The sequence below is a fragment of the Argopecten irradians genome, chromosome 11 (assembly GCF_041381155.1).
Source record: "Argopecten irradians isolate NY chromosome 11, Ai_NY, whole genome shotgun sequence".
Classification (NCBI taxonomy): domain Eukaryota; kingdom Metazoa; phylum Mollusca; class Bivalvia; order Pectinida; family Pectinidae; genus Argopecten; species Argopecten irradians.
In genome coordinates this window covers 26,343,961-26,358,659 of record NC_091144.1, presented here as the reverse complement: position 1 = coordinate 26,358,659, position 14,699 = coordinate 26,343,961, and the positions used below count along the sequence as shown (strand labels likewise).

At 33.5% G+C, this 14,699-nt stretch overlaps 1 protein-coding gene and 1 long non-coding RNA gene across 2 annotated transcripts; one reads left to right on the top strand and one right to left on the bottom strand.

Moving 5' to 3' along the window:
• Nucleotides 1–3,146: 3,146 nt before the first annotated feature.
• On the bottom strand, nucleotides 3,147–5,999 carry LOC138335813 (uncharacterized). The gene is made up of 2 exons (XM_069284974.1): nucleotides 5,909–5,999; nucleotides 3,147–4,207 (listed from the first exon to the last, which is right to left on the bottom strand). Exons 1-2 carry the CDS (start codon nucleotides 5,960–5,962, stop codon nucleotides 3,755–3,757), a joined length of 507 nt encoding a protein of 168 aa, XP_069141075.1. The 5' UTR covers nucleotides 5,963–5,999; the 3' UTR covers nucleotides 3,147–3,754.
• On the top strand, nucleotides 5,926–14,146 carry LOC138335814 (uncharacterized). The gene is made up of 2 exons (XR_011210331.1): nucleotides 5,926–6,064; nucleotides 13,962–14,146. It is a non-coding gene; the product is annotated as an uncharacterized lncRNA (long non-coding RNA).
• Nucleotides 14,147–14,699: the final 553 nt, after the last annotated feature.

Sequence of the window (14,699 nt, the reverse complement as noted above, 5' to 3'; positions counted from 1 at the left end):
TTAATTGTAAAATTGTATATGTAATCTCATCAATATAATAAACAAAAAAATGTGTAATAAAATTCAAAAATATCTACATGTATGAATTGTACAGATCCAAGTCACTGTGGATTTACTTTTATGTATAATGTACATGTATGTGGTGTGATTAAGACGTGAACTGTATATCCACATACCTGTAAACTAATCAAAACACAAAATATCAACCATAGTACAAAAAACGCAAAATGTATATAACTTTCAGACATTTTCTTAACATATATTCATTAATACTTATCATTGATTATTAAAAAAAAACTTGTATGAAATAAAATATTTATAATTTGACTTTCAGTCATATCGATAAGTTCGTGCACAATATGTTTCTTATTTACAGTATGTATGACCGGATGAGGATTGTGAGTCTTCCTACGCGAGGAAAATGATTTTTCTTGAAAAAATCCTGATCAACATGTTACAACAATTTATTTTAAAAAAATGACATTCAAAGCAAATAAAAATCATACACAATATATGTCAATGGAGAGATGCACATGGAGTTTGATCAAAAACATAAAAATGTAACATTTTGTTGAAATCACATATAAGTCCTGTTAATAAATTAAATCATATTTACACTGAAAAAAGTTTAAATAGTTGAAAACAATACAAGAGCCAACAATTTCAACATGTCTCAAAATCAAGTTTAGTTATAAAGAATATAACTGCATAATAACTACATCATGGGATACACATCTGCTTTACTGAGTATGTAAATGTATATCTATATATATTAGATATGCTCTGATTTTCTACAATTCTCAATAGCTAATACATGGTCACGCAATATATAGCATATTGACTCGGTGTTTTCCATTTTTAGCACGATGGAGCGTAGCTCCATCGTAGCTTATAGCATACCCCCTAGTTTTGAAAATCACGTTGTGAACAGGATATCTCAAGTTATACACCATTGACAGCAATGAAATTTGGCAGAGACATGTAGTTATAGATAAGGACCGAACTGATAAAACTTGGCGACAAACAGACATAAACTCTATTTTTGAGGAATTAAAATATATTTCATTCCTTCTTTGTCTATAGTAATATTTAAATGAGAAACACAATGCATTATGGGAAATTATATGGCCGACGGTACCACTTCATTCAAAAGAAATAAAGTTTAAGAAAAGATTAAGGCAATTAAGAAATATTCATTATTTTTCTATTCTTAAATATGTTACTCAAAGTGTCATGACATCATAATTACCTGTGTTGGATAATCTATATTCCCTGGACAGTGTCACAAGTCAGGTGACCTAGTTTCATCTAGATGCTGTTTATAGGCCTATATGTGTGTGTAAATGTGTTACATATACCATTTACTGTTAAAGGGAAAAACAATGGTTGAGAGTTAATTAATGTATTTTGTTATCAAGGCCCTGGGAAAGGCTCGACTGTAGCTGCCAATGTCAATTTGTTGACCCGTAGTACACATTCCGTTGTGCCGAGACCCAGCCAATACAACTTGTGCATTGTTATCTTAATTGTGAAATTTATATTGTGTTGAAGAAAATGAGATAAAAGATAAGTAATTAATTTCAAGGTATTGAAGCAACTTCAGTTTACCTCTTATAACCGGGAAAGCCAAACATCATTGATTTTTTTGACACCTATAATGAATTAAGCCCTCCTCCAGCAGGTATCTTTTAAAAGTCTAGTCAACTTAACACTTTGATTATACATAGTTGTACATGTGTGTTGATTATACATAGTTGTTCATGTGTGATACCGATAAGCAATCATACAGGAAACAGTTTCCCCAATTATTTTTTATCATATAACAATATTCTGATAAATTTGAATAAACAGCATTGTTAAATTTTGAATTTTATTAAATTTTCTAATATTGAAGTTAAGTTGATGCTATTTGAGTTGGTCCCAACAATATTCTTACTAAGAAGATGCTGCTTCTGCATACGCTCACACTAAAATCCTGCTCAGAAAAAAACTGTTCTGCACAAATCAATCTTTTTATAAAACTATTGATCTATATATAATGTGATGAATGACATCTGTCTTGAAAGAATTTTATGATTGTTTTAATACCAACATTGATAACAATTAAATACCAGTGGTCATTTGAATTGTCCTAATTAATTATTAGTTTAAACAGTGCATATGAGTGATAATCAAGAATATTAGTCAAAACCAATTGTTAAACATTAATTAACTGGACCATCGTGCTACGTATAGCATATTGACTCGGTGTTTCCATTTTTAGTAACGCCGAGTCAATATAAATTTGCGAACTTCATTGCCTAAACACTGCATTCTTCAGTGGCCGTTCTTTGACTTATGTTTATCTAGTAATCAATATACACATTAGAAATTGCTTTTGACATTTATTAAAGAAACGACGTATTTGATAAAAAAATGTTTTGGTTCATATGGTGTTATATCGCTCTTGTAGAATTTAAAATAATGACCTCCGGCTACGCTCTCGGTTATTGTTTATACTACGCGGATAATATAACACCATACGGACTTCAACAAAGGTCCATAAATAATGTATATTGCTATAGATTTTGTTAAATCATCATTATCATAACTGTATCAAATAACATATCAGTATGCATCACATAAATTTCGAACCTTTTGACTTCCTGTTAAAAAATATCTGTTAGTTTATAGAAATCTTTCTCAGTAAAGTTTGACGTTCGTTTTCAGAAATCAGGCTGGTCTTTCTGTAAATGAGACAAATAACATGATTTACATTAAAATATTACGCAATTTTCACGCATGGAAAATTGAATGCGATTGCAGCATATTCAAAATGTCGGATATTTCCATTGTGAAATAGTAATAAATACGTCCATGTATGAGAAAAAAATATTCTTTCAATATGAAATAAAATATGAAGGATAGGGATATTCTGACCTTAGCAAAAATAAAGGGTTTTACTATATTGTTGAATATCAGAAAAATAACAGCAGCATAAAAATATGAAAAATATGAAAATATAATTTATTAAAATGTATAATTTATCAAAAATGTATTGAAAAAAAATTTAAACATAGTCTATATAATATAAATAAATATTTTATCTAAATAATCTTATAAAATGGACAATTCTGGTATATACATGTTTGCTCTTTATTTCTTTGAAATAACATTTACATAAGAAGTATTGAGATCATCAAATAAACCTTCATAGGAATATGACGAGAATATGTCAACAATTAAAACAACCATCCTTGTCACAAAATGCAATATTGCATAAAACAAAAGTTTTAAGCCGTTCGGTTTTTGAATGACATTACTGTAAAGTTGTTTTTAGTCGAAAAGATATATTATTTGCGGTCAAATTAATTTCCGCGAATTAAAAATTCGCGGATGAAATGGAAAAATAAAACAAACAGATTAACCGATATAGTTTATAACTGTTCGAAATGGCGCGAAAGTTCTCTCTGCGAATAAGTATCAGAGATGAAATCGCAATTTCCCCCCACAAAATGAAACAACTACTGTAAAGTTTACTTTTTGTTATTATTCGCGGGGGTTTATTTTCGCGAATTATTTTAGTAGTCTTTAAAAGCGTCATTTAGACGGTGGGATATCATTTGGATGGATCCGCGAATGTTAGAAATTATACAGAATACATTATGTTATATCAATGCTTTATCTTAGACAACGAAGGAGAGAAGATGAACACCTAGGTTTGGAAAATAAATTAATAATCTTTGGCACATTTTGAAGTATTAAAATACTAAATCTAAGCACGTCGACGACCAGATTTATTTTTCCCTGTTTTTCGTTTCTTGTTCCTACGGCCGGGTCCTCTTTTCCTCTTTTGTTTCCTTTTCCTTCGCTTTGACATCGACTTTGTTTTTCGTTTTGATCGTCGATTTTGTTTTTTATCCATAAGCTTTGGAAGAGCGTTTTGAACGTAGGCTGTCAACGTCTCCAATATGGTTACAGGTTGGAAGATTTGGCAAGTGTTGTTATCCGTGACAGCAAAGTCTCCGTATTTTTTGTCTAGTTTATTTGCGATTTGTTTTGCTTTCTTTTTGCTTTTCATATGCTTGAAGCTTAGGCACAGGATATCACACATGGGCAAGACGACCTTCTGATCCAGACTAGAAGCGCAACGTGCGTGGGTGTCTTTGATTTTGTCGACGAGCAAGTAGTAAGCTGCGAAATCACTGTAGAAATGTCTCAGAGTTGCCTAAAAAGTAAGAATGCTTAAAATAAACGATTATTATCAACCTCTGTTCACGATGACATAATACTGCACTTTCGGTTTATATTACAAATTCGTAGCGACTTAATATATATACAAATGTAGGTCTTAAATGAGTGTTCATTTCATATAAGATTTTATGAAATGAGTCTAAAAAAATTATTGTTGCGAGCCTTGGCGAGCAAAAATTAAAACCTCGAAAAAAGTTTCATAAAGTCCCATATGAAATGAACACAAATTTAAGATATGTTTTATCACATAACTAACTACAAAAACCTACATAACAAAGAATTTCATGTCAGAATGTCTTCCGAAAATCCAGCGGAGGCCTCCATTTTTTCCCGCCGTCCTGGTAATCCTGGCGTCTTGTGTTTTTTCCTGACGTTATTTTATTGTTTCTGAATGACGTCACAATGAATTTTCAGTCCATGAAAATCGCTCCAAGTTATATTACACTAGTGACATACGCAAACATATTACACGTGCGAAATCACTGGATATCAGACGGATTATGTGATAAAATTGTTTCTGACTATTACAGTATTGTTACGATTTTTCCTTGACAACAACAATCTTGAAAATTTAGTTAGAAGCGAAAATAAGATAGTTTACAGAAATTAGCCAAAATTGAGATTGATATCTATATGGTTTTTGGGTGTGTTAATGAGGTAGGTAAAGAATATATCTCCTAGACTAAATTATGTCAGTTATCTGAGTACGGTTTTGGTTAAGGTATATGTTTTATTAGTTTAACAGCCAGGGTCATGTAAGGACGACGTGTCAAGTTTGTTGATGTAGGAAAGCCGGTGTACCTGGAGAAAACGCATCTAGCAGTGGTCAGTATGTACTTGGTAACTACTCCACATGGGATTCAAACTCGCATCCCAGAGGTGAAAGCTTGTCGAAATATGTTGGGACATCTTAACTTCGGCCACAGCAGCGCCAAAATCTCAGTACTCAATCCAATTAATGAATTTTTTAAAGAATAAATGTAAATATAATTTTATTTTAAAAAGAAATAACAGAAAAAGCATAGTGTACTCTAAATAAACCACATCGATGTTTATGATGAAAGTACACTCAGGTTTTTTGTATTATATCTCCATAACATATATTCAAATCAATCCTTATAATTCACTCTACTGTATATAATTTCATTTGGAGATATTTGTTTTCTATAAAAATCATTATGCTGCTAATCAAAAGCGACGTTATAAACGGTGATTGGGATCAAGAAAAACTATTCTAATCAGAGAGGTTCAGGAGTGAAACGAGATCGCGAGGATAAATTATAGCTAAACTTTTTCTACTTTGCAATAAGAAAAGGCATAGAAAGAATTTATTCTGATATAAATACGAGTAAGGAGACTCATAAATAACATAGCATGTTATCTGTGTCATGTTACATCTATGGTCTGACGACTTGTTGTTTATTTCCATGGAAACATATAAGATGAATAAAATAAACGTGGTTTATTACCATGGAAACATACAAGATAAATACAATAAGTGACCGTTTACGTTTTGCAACACGTTTCTATAAAACAATAGATATAATATATCATTCTTTGCTACATATACATGTGATAACGCCCAGTAAATATAAAGGGTAGCGGTTTTCGATTAAGATGAGATGACACTGCTTGTCATTTCCGGAAGTATAAAATCATTCTATATTTAGTTTACCTTGAAACGAGATTTGCGTTTAAGCTTGGAGGGTAGGTGTGGTAGGGGACACATCTTTTTTGACCCCGGTAGTTCTTCAGTGTCTGCAATATTCCTCTGAAATGAAGAAATAAGGATATATCTAATATTGTTTTCGGATTTATATACGATGATACGGTAAGAGTTTAGATAGCTATATTGGCATCGTTTATTATTCATTATATTTTTGTCTGAATGAATATATGACCCATTTCCTCACTGTGTTTACACTCAAAATGCACATGTCATGAACTGGTTCTAGTTAAATTTGATCATCAATATCGCATGAATATATTAACTTTATTCCAAAATTGCCTTGAATTATATTTCTAAATCTGAGCAGACTACTGACGATTTAGTAACAGCTGACACAGTATAAAGATTCTTTTCGCATGACAACGTGAATAAATTGGTAGTTATTTGATAGCTGCAATACCGTAGTTCTAATTTAAGACTTCCAGACGGATAATGGTGTCGTCTTTAGAGCTATAATCGGTGCCTATTACTGCTAGTTTGTAAGTATTGTATGTATTTCATTGGATCTGGGTTATTTTCCGTGTGCTCTAGGGACGTATTAAATTTAAAATCAAATATTACATTTTTAAAAACTGCAAAGCAATTCTACAGACTGTGAAATTCCGAGTGGGAAACTAGATATTAGGTATGATGGTGTTTGTTTTGATCAAATGTTATGTAACATGCATATGCATGTATATGCATCAAATAACTGGAAACCTAAAAATAAAATAGCGTTCAAAAATTGCGTCCGAGTGGAGCAAATCTAACATAGCTCAACTAGGACATATATGTAACATCGTACATCCAACCCGGCCGAAAAAATATAATATGCCGGGTACGTATATTCGTAATCTGATTATTACATACCAACTCCTCCACAAAGTGACCTGTCCTGATAACGTCATGTAACTTCTGTACCTGTGCTTTTAATGGCACAGAAGTATCACCATGTTCACAAGGTTTAGCAATGTCACACGCCCAAATTACACAGCCAAATAGACACCAATCTGGAATATATATACCGTAAGGTTACTAGATAATTCCAATGACAATGTTAAATTTGATCATAAACTAAAAATGTGCTACATAATGGGAAGAATAAAATGTAGTGAAGGCAACCTATGGTGACCGTCATTTGACAAAATCACTCATAGTGTTTATCCATCATCGGTTCACCACTTGTCTCACTCTACTCATATCTTTTAAGACTTTGTGTCATGAAATGTTCCATCTAGTCTCTAATGTTAAATGCACACACTCAAAGCTTTATTTTAATGAACGATAAAACTGTAAAGTGAATTATTTTCTTTTGTTAAATATATGAAATGTGATTTCTAGAAAGGAAAGAAATTTAAGGTATTCTGATATGTCTTTCTTTCTCTACATCTAGTTAATGTTAATTTAGTTTTGTCCTGAAATTGATAAACCACTACATACTCATGATTCAGACAGATTATGGTTAACTTAAGTGACATTTTCATGGTAATCTGAATGATCTTTTGAAAAAAACAATATCATATTGAAAAACACTAAATATTACATATCAAATAGCAGTTGATTTATTGCATTACTTTCTTCTAGAAGAAAAGGAAAAAGAAATGGTTAAACACCATCTTAAACTATTTCGTATTATGCAAATGAGCTGTATCAATATTATTTTAAAATCATTAAAATTTTTGTAGATAATTGTAATACACTTTTGCCTAGTTACTATTTAGTGTCATATATTAAGCTTTCAGAGTTTTTCATTGTTAAACGAGAGCTCTGGTATATATAATATTTCACTGATATGCTGTTACTTACATAGCGTCAAGCGGAGATGAAAACTAAGCATCATTTTGAAATGATGATTAGATTATATTGCATGTTAACATTTATCTCCTATTTTATATGATTTTTAAGGGATTTCCTTATTAGAAACCTAACGGAACTTTGGAATAGCCGCACGGAAGGAGTCTAACTATTGTCCCTCCCCCGCCTAAGTACTAACCGGATTATATTGTAGTCACGTCCATTTCATTTGGAAAAAATCCTTAATACACCCGGAGATCGTTTCCATTCATAAACATTGACGATACAGATGAGTAAACAGGAACTATGATTTGTATGTGTATAGCTTGACATATATGTACACGCTATTTTTAAACCCTAAAATACCGTAGGTTTATATTTGAACTGACTCATACAACGATGTACATAGCGTTCACTACTACCCTCCACCTAGCTATTTAAACTAGGTATAATAACATAATTACGTCACAAAATATTTGATAACTTACAACTCGTGTGTGTGAGTCTTAACTTATGTAGAAAGTACCTGTTCATATAATTTCTTTTAAATCTGGGATAAATTTTCTTTTTTCTACATGAGAAATTATACACAGGCAACATGTCACTCTATAATTAGTTTCATTTTGAGATTTTTTTTCTACCAAATCATTTACGTTGTTATATCAGCCAATCCGAAATGACGTAATAAACGGCGACGTCATTATGTTTCCTTTATGGACTGATCTATGGTAAGAGCACTAAAGTAAATTCTAAATAATTCGACGCGACAATGACCCTAATTATACATGAATTTTGCATGAACAAAATCAAGTCAATTTCAGATAAAATTTTGCCTTAAGATGATCTGCTATCGAGCTGATTTTCAAGTAAAAATTCACATGAATACATTCAGGTCAATCTTGATCCGAAATTTATTTGATATTGATATGACGTTTCCTTCATGTGCAAAATACGTTACCTTTAGTTGAATTTCTGGTGCTTTCAGGTCAAAGTCTTTTATGGTAATTTTACATATGTTATATCTATGTATTCCAGCTGATGTCTGTATCCAGATACAAATCCGAGACTAAGAATGCGTTTAGGCTTTGCTCATTAAAATAAGTATTTTTTACAATGTATACAATGTAATAAAGATAAAGAAATAGCAAACAATTAACCTAATGGAGAAAAGTAGCCTGTTTTATTCAATAAAACTACAGAAGTCTTTTAAGCTGAAACCACCTTGTTATCTATTTTGGTTTATTTAGTTTTATTTAGTTTTATTTATATTGTTCATAATTTGATTTTTTTTAAATGTTAAATCGAAATGAAATCACCTTATGATATCTGTATTTAAGTGTGCTATTTGTATTCAATTCCATGGATATTGACATTGTTTCTATTTTCAATAAAGAATAATATTTACGCACTATTCTCAATGGAAGGACATTCTTCATACAAGAGAACCGTCCGTTTTTATCTATGACTTCATAAACGCAAAATACGTATAGGAGAAACACCGAAAACTGTGGAATAGGCAAGATAATGAATTGTTCGAGGCCCATAAGGCCGAGAACTATTCATTATCTTGACTATTCCACAGTTTTCGGTGTTTCTCATACAAATAAAACATGGCACTGAATGTCACCGGTACTCTCCACTATTACACTGGGTATTGTTTAACTATTCCACAACTCCAGGTAAACCCTTACTACCTATTAAACCTTGAGACCTATTCATGATTCATTTATTTACCTCACTAGGAGAACAAGAATCATGACTTGCTCAAGTCCGACCAAGTTTGGAATTGGACAACTATGCAACAAAAAGCATTTGATGACGTGAAAGAAAAGTTTACAGACACGCCAGTACTTTCTTTCTATGATGCGACTAAGCATATAGTTGTCAGTGCTGATGCAAGCAGCTATGGACTCGGTGCAGCATTATTTCAGCAAGATGGGTATGAATTACAACCCATCGCGTTTTGTTCACGAACATTGACATCTGCGGAAACAATATGCTCAAATAGAGAAGGAGTGTCTCGCGTCAGTGTGGGCTTGTGAGAAGTTTGAGAGGCATCTACTTGGCTTACATGGATTTAAAATCCTGACAGATCACAAACCGTTAGTATCCCTTATGAACAAGCAAGATCTCGACAAAACACCGCTGCGATGTCAACGCTTACTAATGAGACTACACCGATTCAATGTCACAGCTGAACATGTACCAGGAAAAGCTATTAGTCGTACCAGACACCCTGTCGCGCAGTCCCTATCCAGCATTCGGCAAGCATTGGCTGATGACAAGTATGCTCAGAAAGCAATTCACAAAGCGAGGATGGCCAGATCGTATAACAGGCCTGGAGGAAGGTATGGAAGGATACTTCGCAGCACGTGGTGAGTTAACGATATCAGACGGCCTACTGTTGTACAGAGATCGGATCGTCATACCGGAATGTCAGAGATCTGAGGTCCTTGAGACAATACACGAGGGATAGCGAATTCTCGCGAACGCGCCGCGACATCTGTATGGTGGCCAGGAATCGATAAGGATATAAAGGTAAAAGTGGAGAACTGTCAGTTCTGTCAAACACATAGATCATCACAGAGGAAAGAACCTTTGATTACAAAGCCATTACCTGGACGTCCATGGGAGATATCTGCAGACTTGTGTGACTTTGAAAACAAAAGTTATTTGGTGGTCACTTTTCAAAAGTGGTACTTTTCAAGGTATTTGGAACTTGCATACTTACCTAGTACATCCAGTGCTAATGTCATAGGAAAGAACATCTTCGCGCGTTGAGGCGTACCTGTAGAATTTGTGTCTGACAATGGGCCACAATTTGCTTCAAAGGAATTCAATGAATTTGCAGTTGATTATAATTTTCAACAGACATTTTCTAGTCCGCATTACCCACAGTCAAACGGGGAAGCCGAAAGTGCCGTTAAGATCGCAAAACGAATCTTAAAGCAGGATGACATATTCAAAGCTTTGATGGCTTACAGGTCAACACCTGTAGCATCAACTGGCATCAGCCCCTGTCAGCTGATAATGGGACGTCAAATCAGAACCACATTACCTGTAATGGAGAAAAATCTAAATCCAAGATGGCCGAACTTTGAAGAAGTTAGAAACCATGACATGTTGTACAAGGAGAAATATACATATCAGTACAACCAGCATCACGCAGTAAGGAAATTACCAGAACTGCACCCAGGGGAGGAAGTGCGAATTAAGCTTGATAACCAGAAAACCTGGAACACAATGGGTCGCGTGGAAAGTGCTGATCCAGGAAGACGTTCATACATTGTCACAACATCCAATGGACAATCTAGGAACCAGAGGAACCGTAGACATTTACAGCAAGTGAAACGCGATGTACGTGATACAACTGCAAACGCGCGCGATACATTAACTGATCATGATTACCATGATATTGACATCACAAATGTAGGAGTTCCGAGTGATAGGAATCGCGACGACAAGACAATAGTGACTGTGCCAAATAAGTTTACAAATACTGTGCGCTCACAACAACGTTGACAAGTACCTGGGTTAATCTTTAAAGTTGTATTGCTGCTAATTTCACTGTAACGATATGTAACTTAAACATTTGATATTTAAACATTGACATGTAACTTGATGATTTAGCTCCCCAAAAGCATATGTCGGCCTGTAAGAGAGCCGAAATTTAGGAATCATATATTCCTGGTTTTGAATAAAGCGCCTTCAATCACCGTCATGTTCAGTGACTTCGGGTTTTGTCGGATTCCTAATCGTATAACGTGACTGACATTCGACACGACCTGCACATGTGTTTGTTTACGTTTTCCTTCTGGCCTATATGAGCAAATCATGCTAGTATATGTCCACAGATTGAGTATTTGAAACATCCAATTTACACATTACCGTAAAATGTTGTGTGTATCAAATATTGTAATGTGCGAGCATTATTTTCTTTGTAGATAGAGTCTGATGAGGTCGACCACATATTTTGTTTATGAAAAAATTGTTGATATTTTCTCTTGGTTTCACAACTCTCGTTTTACTTCGAGATTGTCGCGACGATGTTCGGAAGAGTTCGGAATGATTCGGCATCTTTCGAGCCTATTTTTCACGTGTACACGTTAAAAAGATTTTTTACTTTTATAATTAAAGATACTTCCAGTGCTGCAACTTTATAAAAAGTGGTAAAATTAGAAAGTTTAAACCTCAGACAGACGGAGAAAAATATGTATAACACTTTAACAGTTTTCACTATGACCAAAAGAGGGAAAGTTATAGACCATACAACTTGAATCCATCTCTGCGAGGATTTAATGAATGAGGATGTATTTCTGATTACATGCTAAGCTATGTTCACCTGAGTCACTACATTCACCTTCAACTGTGGAATAGTTACCTTTTCCCGTGGAATAGTTCACACAGCAAAAGGTAACTATTCCACAGTAGAAGGTGATAATAGTAGACTTTGCTCCGACTATACCTCAAGCTATAACAATAGATGACATCACAGCCATGTTTTAAAAATGTATATTGAGAATGATACATAAGATCTAATTTAGATAACTCGATCAGGTACTAATTAGCCATGAATTTACTTGATTTTAGTTACTTTTACAATAAAACCAATTGAGTTGTGGCGCATTGATATTTTATCATATAATTCAGTTTGGCCAATGACAGTGCCACTTTTAAAATATCCCGCGAAAACGTTCTGCATATATGACGTCATATTATTTGACGTACATCTCCTTCAGTCCAAGGGAAAATATTCTCAAAGATCCAACCAAAATAAATGAGTGAACGTGTGAAATTAAATTATTATGATATCAACAGAACACTCGACTGTTGGATGTTGAAAAGTTTTTTTGTCGATTTTATAATATAATCGTAAATTAATCGTGTGCATTTAATTTCAGTCTTTCGCTTGTCCTTATAACACACGAAGAAGGAAAGCTAAATCTGCATTTAGCGTACAAAACAAATGCTTTACGAGACACTTTCAATTTGACATATTTGGACATTTAAAGAACCTCTATTTACTGAATGAAATGTATATAAAAACACATATTGTGAAATAGCACTATTTGACTAACAGCCCTCTATGATTAAGGAAAATAAGGATATACCACTTCAAAGCAATTTGGACTTTTTGTACACAAATGAATACACCTGGCAACAGTTGTACATAGTTGCTTATATTCCTTGTTCCACAAAGCACACGATATGATATTGAGTCTTCACTGTTACGTAACATAGACTAAAAGTTACATGTCCCGTACTCACGAATCAAGAATAGCCTATGTTATTCACCGGTAAAAGTTATCAACATTTGAGGGTTGCAGCATAGGTTTTAAATACTAGTATAAAAGTGTATAAAGTACAAATTAGGGTTGAAATTGAAAATGAATTTTGGCAGTAACGCTAGAAACCTTTATATTTACATCTACAGTGCAGCGAAATTGATTTACAAAAAGCCAAGGTGTGGTCTACAATTTCAGTTCACATTTTAACAAAGTGATTTGTAATTGTTAAGTGATATATACAGGTATATCTTCATCCAAACATACATAAGGCATAAAAACAAGAATTTTACAGTGCATAAATTCTGTGTTTTAACTAATATTTATCATTTGATTGATTTTCCCAGCTCAATTCATCAAAAGTGATGATTTTCGAAATAACATATATAAATTTTCTCTCAGTTATTGTCCTTGAAACTTTTCATTTTAGGCCATAGATGTAGATAATCTGACATCATAATGGCTGGTATATAAACTTTTACTTTTTATTTCTCAGAGGTAGTGAGACTATGATGTTGAAAATTGTTCTCGTTCATTTTTCTAATGCCGAAATGTGATCTTACTCCTTAAATGATAAAATTCAGTCGTTCTGTGTATTATGGAGCTTAAGTAACCATGGTTTATTTAAATTGCAAATCCCGTTACTTGTATCTTTTAAAGTAAATCCAACTTAATTTCAAAAAATAAATTGTAAAAATTGAGCCTTTATTTCATGGGTAGCCATACAATACAGGTTCAGGAGACAAAATAAATACGTATCAAGAAAATAATGGTATATACTCAGAATTAGCTTGTCTTGGCAAAGCACCCTAAATTGCCAGAGTTCAGTCATCATTGCTCCTACACGCTCTCAAATGCCTTCAATAAAATAATGAATGATATTCCTGTTTATGTGTTCACCCTTGAAATAATTAACTCGCCTCTTCTGATTTTTTTTCCAGAAGCAGGGGGACTTCCCCCGATTGAAAAAAATCTGGGCGAAGACACGCACACAGGATTGTCGATCCGGCTTCAGGGACAGTCTGAGTCATGTGATCAACATAGATCGAGGCCAGATAGACAATTGTAAATGGGCCACAAGACGGCTACAATATCACGAGAATTAAATATGATTGCGTAATATGGTTGTAAGATGTCATGTTTTGTAAATGCTTTATTGCAGATAGAGTGATATCAAGAAAATGATAATGTTATTCATTCAGTAATCTGTAAAACAATAGATGTGTGACGTAGGTGATATAAGAATACCTTAGGTATACAGAGTTACTGTTGTGTAGTTACTCCTTTGTAATCGGGCTGGTGAGATTAAGATTTCAAACCTTGTATTATTTAAAGCGACACTACGAAATATACACATATTTCCGCGAAACGCACCGAACCATGTTAACATAACCGTTTGCTACAATCTACCTTGACCTTAATGTCTAACAAAAATGTGCCAGGTCAGTACGTGCAGTCGCAAATTATAACGATACAAGGAAGAGGAAATACTAGAAAAAAATAACAACAACACGATTTCAGCATTATCATGTGTTATACATTTATTCGTAGCTGATGAATTGGTATTGTAGTCATTTCTATTATATGCACACTTAGAATATCCTGATAAATTCTTATTCTCGCTACACCTGGCAGTTATACCGTATAAACCAAAGATAACATTTGACATACGTTTTAGT